General features: G+C 47.7%; 1 protein-coding gene across 1 annotated transcript in view; it reads right to left on the reverse strand.

Annotated features, from left to right (window-relative positions):
• galt (galactose-1-phosphate uridylyltransferase) overlaps positions 1 to 16,021 on the reverse strand; it is a 128,873-nt gene that overhangs the window by 66,733 nt on the left and 46,119 nt on the right. The window contains exon 5 of the mRNA XM_055861383.1: positions 14,186 to 14,242. Coding sequence (XP_055717358.1) covers positions 14,186 to 14,242 — 57 coding nt within the window. The remainder of the gene's footprint in view (positions 1 to 14,185; positions 14,243 to 16,021) is intronic.

Below are 16,021 nucleotides of genomic sequence, written 5' to 3' on the forward strand. Positions count from 1 at the left end.
GCCACGTACCAGATTGCACCTCACTGGGGAGGATACAGGGACTTTAGGAGAAAATGTTCTGTTATTCCCCCAAACCACAGAAAGCAACATGAGGCAACATGGAGATGGATGGACAGCAGAGCAGTAACATGGAGATGGATGGACAACAGTAACATGGAGATGGATGGACAGCAGAGCAGTAACATGGAGATGGATGGACAGCAGAGCAGTAACATGGAGATGGATGGACAGCAGTAACATGGAGATGGATGGACAGCAGTAACATGGAGATGGATGGACAGCAGAGCAGTAACATGGAGATGGATGGACAGCAGAGCAGTAACATGGAGATGGATGGACAGCAGAGCAGTAACATGGAGATGGATGGACAGCAGTAACATGGAGATGGATGGACAGCAGAGCAGTAACATGGAGATGGATGGACAGCAGAGCAGTAACATGGAGATGGATGGACAGCAGTAACATGGAGATGGATGGACAGCAGAGCAGTAACATGGAGATGGATGGACAGCAGAGCAGTAACATGGAGATGGATGGACAGCAGTAACATGGAGATGGATGGACAGCAGTAACATGGAGATGGATGGACAACAGAGCAGTAACATGGAGATGGATGGACAGCAGTAACATGGAGATGGATGGACAGCAGTAACATGGAGATGGATGGACAGCAGAGCAGTAACATGGAGATGGATGGACAGCAGAGCAGTAACATGGAGATGGATGGACAGCAGAGCAGTAACATGGAGATGGATGGACAACAGTAACATGGAGATGGATGGACAGCAGAGCAGTAACATGGAGATGGATGGACAGCAGTAACATGGAGATGGATGGACAGCAGAGCAGTAACATGGAGATGGATGGACAGCAGTAACATGGAGATGGATGGACAGCAGTAACATGGAGATGGATGGACAGCAGTAACATGGAGATGGATGGACAGCAGTAACATGGAGATGGATGGACAGCAGAGCAGTAACATGGAGATGGATGGACAGCAGTAACATGGAGATGGATGGACAGCAGTAACATGGAGATGGATGGACAGCAGTAACATGGAGATGGATGGACAGCAGAGCAGTAACATGGAGATGGATGGACAGCAGTAACATGGAGATGGATGGACAGCAGAGCAGTAACATGGAGATGGATGGACAGCAGTAACATGGAGATGGATGGACAGCAGAGCAGTAACATGGAGATGGATGGACAGCAGTAACATGGAGATGGATGGACAGCAGAGCAGCAACATGGAGATGGATGGACAGCAGTAACATGGAGATGGATGGACAGCAGAGCAGTAACATGGAGATGGATGGACAGCAGTAACATGGAGATGGATGGACAGCAGTAACATGGAGATGGATGGACAGCAGAGCAGTAACATGGAGATGGATGGACAGCAGAGCAGTAACATGGAGATGGATGGACAGCAGTAACATGGAGATGGATGGACAGCAGTAACATGGAGATGGATGGACAGCAGTAACATGGAGATGGATGGACAGCAGTAACATGGAGATGGATGGACAGCAGCAACATGGAGATGGATGGACAGCAGAGCAGCAACAACATGAGGCAGAGTGGCTCTTGGCTCGAGAGTCCTTGGACACCAATCATTTAAACACACTGCATTTAAAGGGAGAAGCAGAGAAGGAGAGGCTGTCGACTTTGTGTTGGAGAGGTAGAGCAGAAGAGACACATCTGTAAAGGTTTTCTTCCAGGGGTGAAGGAGAGGACCAAAATGCAGCGCGGCTAGTGTTAATCATGTTTAATACAAACACAAGTGAAACACTACAAACAACCTACAAAATAACAAATGTGCAAAACCGATACAGACCTATCTGGTGCAGAACACAAACACAGAGACAGGTAACAATCACCCACAAACAAACAGTGAGAACACCCTACCTTAATATGACTCTCAATTAGAGGAAAACGCAAAACACCTGCCTCTAATCAAGAGCCATACCAGGCAACCCAAAACCAACATAGAAACGGAAAACATAGACTGCCCACCCAAAACTCACGCCCTGACCATCACACACATAAAAAACACCAAAAAACAGGTCAGGAACGTGACAGAACCCCCCCCTCAAGGTGCGAACGCCGGGCGCACCAGCACAAAGTCCAGGGGAGGGTCTGGGTGGGCATCTGACCACGGTGGTGGCTCAGGCTCCGGACGCTGTCCCCACACCACCATAGTCACTCCCCGCTTCTGTATCCCCCTCCCAATGACCACCCTCCAACTAAAACCACCTAAATGAAGGGGCAGCACCGGGATAAGGGGCAGCACCGGGATAAGGGGCAGCACCGGGATAAGGGGCAAGTCCTGGCTGAGGGACTCTGGCAGGTCCGGGCTGAGGGACTCTGGCAGGTCCGGGCTGAGTGGCAGCTCCGGACTGAGTGGCAGCTCATGACTGAGTGGCAGCTCATGACTGAGTGGCAGCTCCTGACTGAGTGGTAGCTCATGACTGAGTGGCAGCTCATGACTGTAGGGCAGCTCATGACTGTAGGGCAGCTCATGACTGTAGGGCAGCTCATGACTGTAGGGCAGCTCATGACTGTAGGGCAGCTCATGACTGTAGGGCAGCTCATGACTGTAGGGCAGCTCATGACTGTAGGGCAGCTCATGACCGGAGGGCAACTCTGGCAGCTCCTGACCGGCTGGCGTCTCTGGCAGCTCCTGACCGGCTGGCGTCTCTGGCAGCTCCTGACCGGCTGGCGTCTCTGGCAGCTCCTGACCGGCTGGCGTCTCTGGCAGCTCCTGACCGGCTGGCGTCTCTGGCAGCTCCTGACCGGCTGGCGTCTCTGGCAGCTCCTGACCGGCTGGCGTCTCTGGCAGCTCCTGACCGGCTGGCGTCTCTGGCAGCTCCTGACCGGCTGGCGTCTCTGGCAGCTCCTGACCGGCTGGCGTCTCTGGCAGCTCCTGACTGGTTGGCGGCTCTGGCAGCTCCTGACTGGCTGGCGGCTCTGGCGGCTCCTGACTGGCTGGCGGCTCTGGCGGCTCCTGACTGACGGACGGCTCTAGCGGCTCCTGACTGACGGACGGCTCTAATGGCTCGGGACAGACGGGCGGCTCTAATGGCTCGTGGCAGACGGATGGCTCAGACGGCGCTGGGCAGACAGATGGCTCAGACGGCGCTGGGCAGACAGATGGCTCAGACGGCGCTGGGCAGACAGATGGCTCAGACGGCGCTGGGCAGACAGATGGCTCAGACGGCGCTGGGCAGACAGATGGCTCAGACGGCGCTGGGCAGACAGATGGCTCAGACGGCGTTGGGCAGACAGATGGCTCAGACGGAGCTGGGCAGACAGGCAGTGCAGAAGGCGTTGGGCAGACGGCCGACTCTGCCCTGCTGAGGCGCACAGTAGGCCTGGTGCGTGGTGCCGGAACTGGAGGTACCGGGATGACGGCACGCACTTCAAGGCTAGTGCGGGGAGCAGGAACAGGGCACACTGACCTCTCGAAGCGCACTATAGGCCTGGTGCGTGGTACCGGAACTGGAGGTACCGGGCTGAGGGCACGCACCTCAGGGCGAGTGCGGGGAGAAGGAACAGTGCGTACAGGGCTCTGGAGACGCACAGATGGCTTAGTGCGTGGTGCCGGAACTGAAGGTACCGGGCTGAGGGCACGCACCTCAGGGCGAGTGCGGGGAGAAGGAACAGTGCGTACAGGGCTCTGGAGACGCACAGATGGCTTAGTGCGTGGTGCCGGAACTGGAGGTACCGGGCTGAGGGCACGCACCTCAGGGCGAGTGCGGGGAGGAGGAACAGGGCTCTGGAGATGCACTGGAAGCCTGGTGCGTGGTGTAGGCACTGGTGGTACTGGGCTGGGACGGGAAGGTGGCGCCGGATATACCGGACCGTGAAGGAGGACACGTGCTCTTGAGCACCGAGCCTCTCCAACCTTACCAGGTTGAATGGTCCCCGTAGCCCTGCCAGTGCGGCGAGGTGGAAAAACCCGCACTGCGCTATGCAAGCGAACCGGGGACACCACCTGTAAGGCTGGTGCCATGTACGCCGGCCCGAGGAGACGTACTGGAGGCCAGATACGTTGGGCTGGCTTCATGACATCCGGCTCGATGCCCAACCTAGCCCTCCCAGTGCGGCAAGGTGGAATAGCCCGCACTGGGCTAAGCACGCGTACAGGAGACACCGTGCGCTCTTCCGCATAACACGGTGTCTGCCCGTACTCCCGCTCTCCACGGTAATCACACACCTCAGGGCGAGTACCGTGTATGCTACGCCAAACCAACATCTCTCTCTCTTCGCTCTCCCCCAATATCACCAACAACTCATCAAATGTCTCATAATCTCCCATCCTTTCACTTTCCTCCAATCTGTCCAATAACTCCTCCACATTCTCCGACTCGTACCTCAATTTAGCCCACTGCTCCTTCTGGTAAGCACGGGGAACTGGCTCAAATCTCCCACTTGACCCAGCCATACTCCCCGTGTGCCCCCCCCCCCCCAAGAAATTTTTGGGGGAGCCTCTCGGGCTTCCAGCCACTCTGCCTTGCTAGCTCCCGCTGCTGCTGCTGCTGCCGCCGTTGCCTGTTGCCACGCTGCTTGATCTGGGTTTGGTGGGTGATTCTGTAAAGATTTTCTTCCAGGGGTGAAGGAGAGGACCAAAATGCAGCGCGGCTAGTGTTAAACATGTTTAATACAAACACAAGTGAAACACTACAAACAACCTACAAAATAACAAATGTGCAAAACCGATACAGACCTATCTGGTGCAGAACACAAACACAGAGACAGGTAACAATCACCCACAAACAAACAGTGAGAACACCCTACCTTAATATGACTCTCAATTAGAGGAAAACGCAAAACACCTGCCTCTAATCAAGAGCCATACCAGGCAACCCAAAACCAACATAGAAACGGAAAACATAGACTGCCCACCCAAAACTCAAGCCCTGACCATCACACACATAAAAAACACCAGAAAACAGGTCAGGAACGTGACAACATCCCTCTGTCTTTTCATTCCCATCTCCATCTTCCCCATCAATCCATCTCTCCCTCCTTTCATCCCTCTTGTCCTCCTGCCATATCCATCCATCTCGCCTTTCATCCCCCATCTATCCATCTCTCCCTCCCTCCAAACCTCCCTCCCACACCCAGGGGTGGCTCGCAGGCAGCATCAAACCAATCTTACCTGCAGCACAGAGAGACAGAGAAGATTATATATTCAGTTTTTAAAGTTTTCAGATTTCATCATTATTTCATGGTTTACAATATCAGATGACTTGATACAGTCAGGTTTATATACTGAACAAAATATATAAACGCAACATGCAACAATTTCAATGATTTTACTGAGTTACAGTTCATATGAGGAAATCAGTCATTTGAAATAAATGATCCAGGCCTAATCTATGGATTTCACAGGGCAGGGGAACAGCGATTGGTGGGCCTGGGAGGGCATAGGACCGACCACTTGGGAGACAGGCCCCCCACAAAAGGGCATTATTACAGACAGAAATACTGCTCAGCACTACGATGCGCTAATAGTGAGGCTGTCGGGAGGAAAGGTAGTAAAGGTTAGTTCTAATAGTGAGGCTGGGGGAGGAAAGGTAGTAAAGGTTAGTTCTAATAGTGAGGCTGGGGGAGGAAAGGTAGTAAAGGTTAGTTCTAATAGTGAGGCTGGGGGAGGAAAGGTAGTAAAGGTTAGTTCTAATAGTGAGGCTGGGGGAGGAAAGGTAGTAAAGGTTAGTTCTAATAGTGAGGCTGGGGGAGGAAAGGTAGTAAAGGTTAGTTCTAATAGTGAGGCTGGGGGAGGAAAGGTAGTAAAGGTTAGTTCTAATAGTGAGGCTGGGGGAGGAAAGGTAGGAAAGGTTAGTTCTAATAGTGAGGCTGGGGGAGGAAAGGTAGTAAAGGTTAGTTCTAATAGTGAGGCTGGGGGAGGAAAGGTAGGAAAGGTTAGTTCTAATAGTGAGGCTGGGGGAGGAAAGGTAGTAAAGGGATGGGTGGGGCAAAAGCTTAAGAAGAAGAAGGGCTCTCCAGTAGTAGTACCAAAACATTCAAAAGCCATTTTGACAAAAGTGAAGTTGATCAACTTTCAAAGCAGAATTACTTTCTCATTGTTCCTCAACTGTAGTGTCTGATATACCCTTTTCTAGCTCTGAGGCTCTACTTTTATCCAATGTATATAAAAAAAAACATTTTCGGACTGTCCCTCGACACAATCCTGTCTCAGAGCTCTAGGGACAATTCCTTCATCCTCATGGCTTGGTTTTTGCTCTGACATGCACTGTCAACTGTGGGACCTTATATAGACAGGTGTGTACCTTTCCAAATCATGTCCAATCAACTGAATTTACCACAGGTGGACTCCAATCAAGTTGTAGAAACATCATAGCAAAGGGTCTGAATACTTATGTAAATAAGGTATCTGGTTTTTTTTTTTAAATACATTTGCAGACATTTAAAAAATACTATTTTTGCTTTGTCACTCTGGGGTATTGTGATGTCATTATGTATAGATTGATGAGGATTATTTTAATTTGATCCATTTCAGAATAAAGCTGTAACGTAACAAGTAGAAAACAGGAAGGGGCCTGAATACTTTCTGAATTCACTGTAAATGTCTTGATGTATCGGCTTTCAGATTTGAAAAAGAATACGCTTAATCAAAGGATTAGATAGAAAATACACTCTCAGGTTGAGAGCTTCAGGTGACTGCTACTGCTCGCTAGCACTGCATTCTGGGACGTCAATGATTATAGCTTCTACACTCGGCCACTATATCAGTATGCAGCTACTTTATAGATGGGCCTCTTCTTTACAAGATGTTAAACATGTCTCCTGCCTCAACCATAGAATCAGTTTTATATTAAACACTGAAGTATACCGGAAGTCTTGAAATGTCCGTGGTGTCCCTTCTTAGCACATTGCAATAGAGAGGCATTATTATTGAGACTACTGAGATTGAGACTACTGAGATTACTGAGACTACTGAGATTGAGACTACTGAGATTACTGAGACTACTGAGATTGAGACTACTGAGATTACTGAGACTACTGAGATTATTGAGACTACTGAGATTATTGAGACTACTGAGATTATTGAGACTACTGAGATTACTGAAACTACTGAGATTACTGAGACTACTGAGATTACTGAGACTACTGAGATTATTGAGACTACTGAGATTATTGAGACTACTGAGATTATTGAGACTACTGAGATTATTGAGATTATTGAGACTACTAGGATTATTGAGTCTACTGAGATTACTGAGGCTACTGAGATTATTGAGACTACTGAGATTACTGAGATTACTGAGACTACTGAGATTACTGAGATTATTGAGACTACTGAGATTATTGAGATTATTGAGATTATTGAGACTACTGAGATTACTGAGATTACTGAGATTACTGACAAAGCTTCAGAAGCAAAGGACGAAACCATCTCAGCATTTCTGTAGCCGTACGTATAGAATGGGAGGCAGTCGATATCATGCCATTATTGTACATCTTCCCTTTAGATATTTCAGGATTCATACTGAGGAGATGATATCTCATTAAGAGTTGTTGACTCGTCATATAACCTACTGAGGAGATGGTATCTCATTAAGAGTTGTTGACTCGTCATATAACCTACTGAGGAGATGGTATCTCATTAAGAGTTGTTGACTCGTCATATAACCTACTGAGGAGATGGTATCTCATTAAGAGTTGTTGACTCGTCATATAACCTACTGAGGAGATGGTATCTCATTAAGAGTTGTTGACTCGTCATATAACCTACTGAGGAGATGGTATCTCATTAAGAGTTGTTGACTCGTCATATAACCTACTGAGGAGATGGTATCTCATTAAGAGTTGTTGACTCGTCATATAACCTACTGAGGAGATGGTATCTCATTAAGAGTTGTTGACTCGTCATATAACCTACTGAGGAGATGGTATCTCATTAAGAGTTGTTGACTCGTCATATAACCTACTGAGGAGATGGTATCTCATTAAGAGTTGTTGACTCATCATATAACCTACTGAGGAGATGGTATCTCATTAAGAGTTGTTGACTCATCATATAACCTACTTGCTGAAAATAAATCAAATGTCTGATGTCCTGACAACATCCTAGGTGTCAACAAAGTTTTCAACCTTTAAATTACATATTTGTCATGACATGAAAGTAATTTTATTATGAGTTGTGAAAACAACACATTGTGGACGTTGGCAGAGTAAATGGAAGTGACATGTGCTCTCAGAAGTCCTTAGTGGTGTCAGTCTGTCTATCAGCATGCAGAGGGGTGGAGATGGAAGTAAGAGTTGATGAGATTAGAATAGAATACAAATGACTGTTTAGGTCGTGTGTAATGAACTTTGAATCCCCATGGTTAATACAAAGAAAGGCATGCTGTGTAGTCATATAGAGGATGCTGTAACTAGCCAAGACTGAGAAAATAAGTTGTGGATTATGTCTTAAAAGACGGTCAAACTCAAAACGTATAACTACTCTACCCAGGAACCCATGTCCTCCGATAAGAAGAGCAGGAACTAGCCTTCTAGAGGGAGATAGTTACTGACTAAGTAACTCTCCTCCCTCTCTTCGTCCATCTCGCTGTAAAACCAGTGATAGATAGCATGCCAGTAAACTGCATAGTTTTCTGATGTCTTCATCCCAGGAATGTTCTTTAATGAGCGCTCCTTACACAACTTATAAAAATATCTTCACTAGACGACGGACTAATCCATTCCTCTTTGTACTTTGGCACAGCCCAGTCTGCCCCGTTTCCATATTAAATGTCCCTGGCCACAGAGAAACTAGTAAAACCCAGCGCTCATCCAGAGAACAGTTGAGTCCTTGATGCTATAAAACCATCAGAGAAGGAGACAGGGGAGTTGAGGGGGACAAGGAGGGAGCGAGAGAGAGATGCTGGTTGGGTAACAGACTTCAAAGTGCCTTTTACATTCTAGAGAGCCAACAATGATACAAAAAAATATGGTGTTTTAGAGAAGAAGAAAAAAAAAACAAGGCGTATCATTTTACATTTAAAACTGTCAGCTATGCAGCTCAATTTAGGACGCTCAATAAAGTGTTTTAACTGACCTGTTTTTACACACAATGAACAGCTAACAACAGTTGGAATAATCAAGGACTTGTTTTACGAGCTGTAGACCAGAGTAAAGTGTCCAACAAACATTTGGAAGTGAGCACATCTTTGCATTGGCGTGTATTCATGGATGCCAAGGGAAGCAAGGCAAAACATTTACCAAGAATTTTTTTTTTAAATATACAATTATTTATCCTTTCATAACTTTCCTTCAATTCACAAGAGGCTGAATGTACACTACATATCCAAAAGCATGTGGACACCTGCTCATCGAACATCTCATTCCAAAATGATGGACATTAATATGGAGTTGGTCCCCCCTTTGCTGCTATAACAGCCTCCACTCTTCTGGGACGGCTTTCCACTAGATGTTGGAACATTGCTGCTATAACAGCCTCCACTCTTCTGGGACGGCTTTCCACTAGATGTTGGAACATTGCTGCTATAACAGCCTCCACTCTTCTGGGAAGGCTTTCCACTAGATGTTGGAACATTGCTGCTATAACAGCCTCCACTCTTCTGGGAAGGCTTTCCACTAGATGTTGGAACATTGCTGCTATAACAGCCTCCACTCTTCTGGGAAGGCTTTCCACTAGATGTTGGAACATTGCTGCTATAACAGCCTCCACTCTTCTGGGAAGGCTTTCCACTAGATGTTGGAACATTGCTGCTATAACAGCCTCCACTCTTCTGGGAAGGCTTTCCTCTAGATGTAGGAACATTGCTGCTACAACAGCCTCCACTCTTCTGGGAAGGCTTTCCACTAGATGTTGGAACATTGCTGCTATAACAGCCTCCACTCTTCTGGGAAGGCTTTCCACTAGATGTTGGAACATTGCTGCTATAACAGCCTCCACTCTTCTGGGAAGGCTTTCCACTAGATGTTGGAACATTGCTGCTATAACAGCCTCCACTCTTCTGGGAAGGCTTTCCACTAGATGTTGGAACTTTGCTGCTATAACAGCCTCCACTCTTCTGGGAAGGCTTTCCACTAGATGTTGGAACTTTGCTGCTATAACAGCCTCCACTCTTCTGGGAAGGCTTTCCACTAGATGTTGGAACTTTGCTGCTATAACAGCCTCCACTCTTCTGGGAAGGCTTTCCACTAGATGTTGGAACATTGCTGCTATAACAGCCTCCACTCTTCTGGGAAGGCTTTCCACTAGATGTTGGAACATTGCTGCTAGAACAGCCTCCACTCTTCTGGGAAGGCTTTCCACTAGATGTTGGAACATTGCTGCTCTAACAGCCTCCACTCTTCTGGGAAGGCTTTCCACTAGATGTTGGAACATTGCTGCTCTAACAGCCTCCACTCTTCTGGGAAGGCTTTCAACTAGATGTTGGAACATTGGTGCTATAACAGCCTCCACTCTTCTGGGAAGGCTTTCCACTAGATGTTGGAACATTGCTGCTATAACAGCCTCCACTATTCTGGGAAGGCTTTCCACTAGATGTTGGAACATTGCTGCTATAACAGCCTCCACTATTCTGGGAAGGCTTTCCACTAGATGGTGGAACATTGCTGCTATAACAGCCTCCACTCTTATGGGAAGGCTTTCCACTAGATGTTGGAACATTGCTGCTATAACAGCCTCCACTCTTCTGGGAAGGCTTTCCACTAGATGTTGGAACATTGCTGCTATAACATCCTCCACTCTTCTGGGAAGGCTTTCCACTAGATGTTGGAACATTGCTGCTATAACAGCCTCCACTCTTCTGGGAAGGCTTTCCACTAGATGTTGGAACATTGCTGTTATAACAGCCTCCACTCTTCTGGGAAGGCTTTCCACTAGATGGTGGAACATTGCTGCTATAATAGCCTCCACTATTCTGGGAAGGCTTTCCACTAGATGTTGGAACATTGCTGCTATAACAGCCTCCACTATTCTGGGAAGGCTTTCCACTAGATGGTGGAACATTGCTGCGGGGACGTGGTTCCATTCAGCCACAAGAGCATTAGTGAGGTCGGGCACTGATGTTGGGCGATTAGACCTGGCTCGCAGTCTGGGTTCCAATTCATCCCAAAGGTGTTCGATGAGGTTGAGGTCAGGGCTCTGTGCAGGCCAGTCAAGTTCTTTCACACTGATATCAACAAACCATTTCTGTATGGAGCTCGCTTTGTGCACGGGGGCATTGTCATGCTGAAACAGGAAAGGGCCTTCCCCAAACTGTTGCCACAAAGTTGGAAGCACAGAATCATCAAGAATGTCATTGTAGGTTGTACCGTTAAGATTTCCCTTCGCTGGAACTAAGGGGCCTGAAAAACAGCCCAAAACCGTCATTCCTCTTACACCAAACTTTACAGTTGGCACTATGCTTTTGTGCAGGTAGCGTTCTCCTGGCATCTGCCAAACCCAGATTAGTCTGTCAGATTGCCAAATGGTGAAGCGTGATTCATCACTCCAGAGAACGCGTTTCCACTGCACCAGAGTCCAACGGCAGTGACCTTTACACCACTCCAGACGACGCTTGGCATTGCGCATGGTGATCTTAGGCTTGTGTGCAGCTGCTCGGCCATGGAAACCCATTTCATGAAGCTCCCGACTAACAGTTATTGTGCTGACGTTGCTTCCAGAGGCAGTTTGGAACTCAGTAGTGAGTGTTGCAACCAAGGAAAGACGATTTTTACGCGCTTCAGCACTCGGCGGTCCCGTTCTGTGAGCAACACATACTGAGCAGCTCCTGTTATAGGCAGAAGTATGCTACATGGCAGACCAATCCGAACTCTCGGAATGTCCAGCCCAGCCATTATCTCAGCCAATTACGGCTAGCGGGAAGATTCCTTACTTTTTCTGTGGTTAGACCACCTAGGCATGTCATTTAACCATTTTATTCGTATTTACAGATTGCCTTAATAACAAACTCGTATGCAAAGTTCACATGTTCCAGAAGGCACTTCTGCCCCCAAAAAATGTTTGCAAAAAAAAAAAAAAAAAGGTTAAAATGCCTTTCCTGTGAAGTAGTGACGCAACATATATCTAGTTTCCTGAAACTAGTCACAGATGTAGTGTATCTCACCAGAGAAAGCATCCTAGTGAGCAAAACAGTGCCCCTCTTTCTCTGTCTGTGTAGGTCATCTATCTGTTACTGTCTGGTCATAAAGAGTATGACATTGTCGCCTCCCAAAGCATTGAATGAAGGGGAGCCAGCGAGCATCTGGCCCCCCTTGATAAACACACAGCTACAAGCAGACTGTATAATAGTAATGTCCAACAATGTGACCATTATTACAGACTGCTGGAGGGTCATATCCTGGACCGGTCTGTCTTGTTGTTCAACGGAGTCTAATGAAACCTCTCTTTCAGGAGTGGGTACCAGAAAAGACAAGCTGACAGAGGTTGGAACAGGCTGGCTTACCTGGCAGTGAGGATAGAGGTTGGAACAGACAGGCTTACCTGGCAGTGAGGATAGAGGTTGGAACAGGCTGGCTTACCTGGCAGTGAGGATAGAGGTTGGAACAGGCTGGCTTACCTGGCAGTGAGGATGGGGGTTGGAACAGGCTGGCTTACCTGGCAGTGAGGATAGAGGTTGGAACAGGCTGGCTTACCTGGCAGTGAGGATAGAGGTTGGAACAGGCTGGCTTACCTGGCAGTGAGGATAGAGGTTGGAACAGACTGGCTTACCTGGCAGTGAGGATAGAGGTTGGAACAGGCTGGCTTACCTGGCAGTGAGGATGGGGGTTGGAACAGGCTGGCTTACCTGGCAGTGAGGATAGAGGTTGGAACAGGCTGGCTTACCTGGCAGTGAGGATGGGGGTTGGAACAGGCTGGCTTACCTGGCAGTGAGGATAGAGGTTGGAACAGGCTGGCTTACCTGGCAGTGAGGATAGAGGTTGGAACAGGCTGGCTTACCTGGCAGTGAGGATAGAGGTTGGAACAGGCTGGCTTACCTGGCAGTGAGGATAGAGGTTGGAACAGACTGGCTTACCTGGCAGTGAGGATAGAGGTTGGAACAGGCTGGCTTACCTGGCAGTGAGGATGGGGGTTGGAACAGGCTGGCTTACCTGGCAGTGAGGATAGAGGTTGGAACAGGCTGGCTTACCTGGCAGTGAGGATAGAGGTTGGAACAGGCTGGCTTACCTGGCAGTGAGGATGGGGGTTGGAACAGGCTGGCTTACCTGGCAGTGAGGATAGAGGTTGGAACAGGCTGGCTTACCTGGCAGTGAGGATAGAGGTTGGAACAGGCTGGCTTACCTGGCAGTGAGGATGGGGGTTGGAACAGGCTGGCTTACCTGGCAGTGAGGATAGAGGTTGGAACAGGCTGGCTTACCTGGCAGTGAGGATGGGGGTTGGAACAGGCTGGCTTACCTGGCAGTGAGGATAGAGGTTGGAACAGGCTGGCTTACCTGGCAGTGAGGATAGAGGTTGGAACAGGCTGGCTTACCTGGCAGTGAGGATGGGGGTTGGAACAGGCTGGCTTACCTGGCAGTGAGGATAGAGGTTGGAACAGGCTGGCTTACCTGGCAGTGAGGATAGAGGTTGGAACAGGCTGGCTTACCTGGCAGTGAGGATGGGGGTTGGAACAGGCTGGCTTACCTGGCAGTGAGGATGGGGGTTGGAACAGGCTGGCTTACCTGGCAGTGAGGATGGGGGTTGGAACAGGCTGGCTTACCTGGCAGTGAGGATGGGGGTTGGAACAGGCTGGCTTACCTGGCAGTGAGGATGGGGGTTGGAACAGGCTGGCTTACCTGGCAGTGAGGATGGGGGTTGGAACAGGCTGGCTTACCTGGCAGTGAGGATGGGGGTTGGAACAGGCTGGCTTACCTGGCAGTGAGGATAGAGGTTGGAACAGGCTGGCTTACCTGGCAGTGAGGATAGAGGTTGGAACAGGCTGGCTTACCTGGCAGTGAGGATAGAGGTTGGAACAGGCTGGCTTACCTGGCAGTGAGGATGGGGGTTGGAACAGGCTGGCTTACCTGGCAGTGAGGATAGAGGTTGGAACAGGCTGGCTTACCTGGCAGTGAGGATAGAGGTTGGAACAGGCTGGCTTACCTGGCAGTGAGGATGGGGGTTGGAACAGACAGGCTTACCTGGCAGTGAGGATAGAGGTTGGAACAGACAGGCTTACCTGGCAGTGAGGATAGAGGTTGGAACAGACAGGCTTACCTGGCAGTGAGGATGGGGGTTGGAACAGCCCATCATGGCTCCTTTATTCTCAAAGATCTGAAACACAGTGAAATATAGGTCTTAGTCTAGTATGGTAATCTAATCACGTATAGTTAAAACTTCTTATGGCTGCAAGGCAAAGTGTTGAGTAGCCAGTGAAATCGTGCCAATTTCAAACGGCCTCCTACTCAAATCTTGCTCGTACAATATGAATATTATTATTCTTTTTGGATAGAAAACACTTTCTAGTTTCTAAAAGAGTTGGAAATATTTCTCTGAGTGATACAGAAGTCCTTCTGCAGCACTTTTCCTGACCAGGAAGTGAAATGTCAGAAATCGATGCTCTTTTCAACTTGATGCCTATACATGGTCTTGACACTTAGGAGTCTGCTAACACTCTATACGCCTTCCTATTGGTGTAAAGAGGATGTGAGAGAAGACATTGTTGTGCTCATCTTGTTCTGTGGTGGAAAAAAAACTATTTCTTTGACGTGACCGTCCACTTCCGGTACTCTGAAGGAAGTGGGATTGACTTCTGTTTTGCTGCCGTAACGAACGGCTAACATCTCCGGCTCAATTTTCTTTTGATACATGTGACCATATCATCGTAATGTATGTTTTTTCAATATAGTTTAATCAGATTATTGAAACTTTATTCGGGAGTTTTGCCGTGTTCCGTCCTCTGACTGTGTTTACGTTGGAGAAATTTATGCCACTCGGCTAGTGCCAATGCTAATTGAAGAAGGACATTTGCCATTCTGAATCGAAACAACGACTCATCTGGACAGAGGACACGTTCTTCAACATTCTGATGAAAGATCAGCAAAAGTAAGACCCATTTTATGATGTTATTTCATATATCTGTCGTGCATGTGGACTGGCCGTGGGCGCCATATTATTTCTGTCTATTGTAGCTACGCTAATATAGCGATACATTTTGTTTTCGCTGTAAAACATTTAATAAATCGGAAATATTGTTTGGAATCACAAGATGCCTGTCTTTCAATTGCTGCAGACTATGTATTTTTCAGAAATGTTTTATGATGAGTAATTAGCTATTTGACGTTGGTGTCTGTAAATATTATGGCTGCTTTCGGTGCAATTTCGGATTGTAGCTGAAATGTAAACTATGGTTTATACATGAAATATGCACATTTTTCGAACAAAACATATGCTATACAATAAATATGTTATCAGACTGTCATCTGATGAATTTGTTTCTTGGTTAGTGGCTATTTATATCTTTATTTGGTCGAATTTGTGATAGCACCTGATGGAGTAAGAAACTGATGGAGTTAGAAAAAGTTGTGTCTTTTGCTAACGTGGTTAGCTAATAGATTTACATATTTTGTCTTCCCTGTAAAACATTTAACCTGTTGAGGCTGGGGGCGCTGTTGTCACTATTTATGCTAATCGTGTAATTTTTGAAACGGCTTCCCACAAAATTCTTGATCGTACAATATGCATATTATTATTATTATTGGATAGAAAACAGTCTATAGTTTCTATAGGAGTTGAAATTTTGTCTCTAAGTGGAACAGAACCCATTCTACAGCAATTTCCCTGACATGGAGTCAGATTTCAGAAATTTTGGCCCCTGATCTGGAGTCAGTTAAAAGGCCACTGTTCTGGCTATGAGTATACGGACACTGCTTACGTCTTCCCCTGGATGCCTTTACGTGATGACGATTTGAATGGGGTCGATTGCGCGTTCACAGGCACTATAAATTAAAAAACCCTGTAGCTAGCAACTCTTTTTTTGGTGCGTCACGCGCGTGGAGGACACCGACCCGCACCTGTTCCAAGCATTAGTGTTGGGAGTAATCTTTCTCCGGT

The sequence above is a fragment of the Salvelinus fontinalis genome, chromosome 2 (genome assembly GCF_029448725.1).
Source record: "Salvelinus fontinalis isolate EN_2023a chromosome 2, ASM2944872v1, whole genome shotgun sequence".
NCBI lineage: Eukaryota > Metazoa > Chordata > Actinopteri > Salmoniformes > Salmonidae > Salvelinus > Salvelinus fontinalis.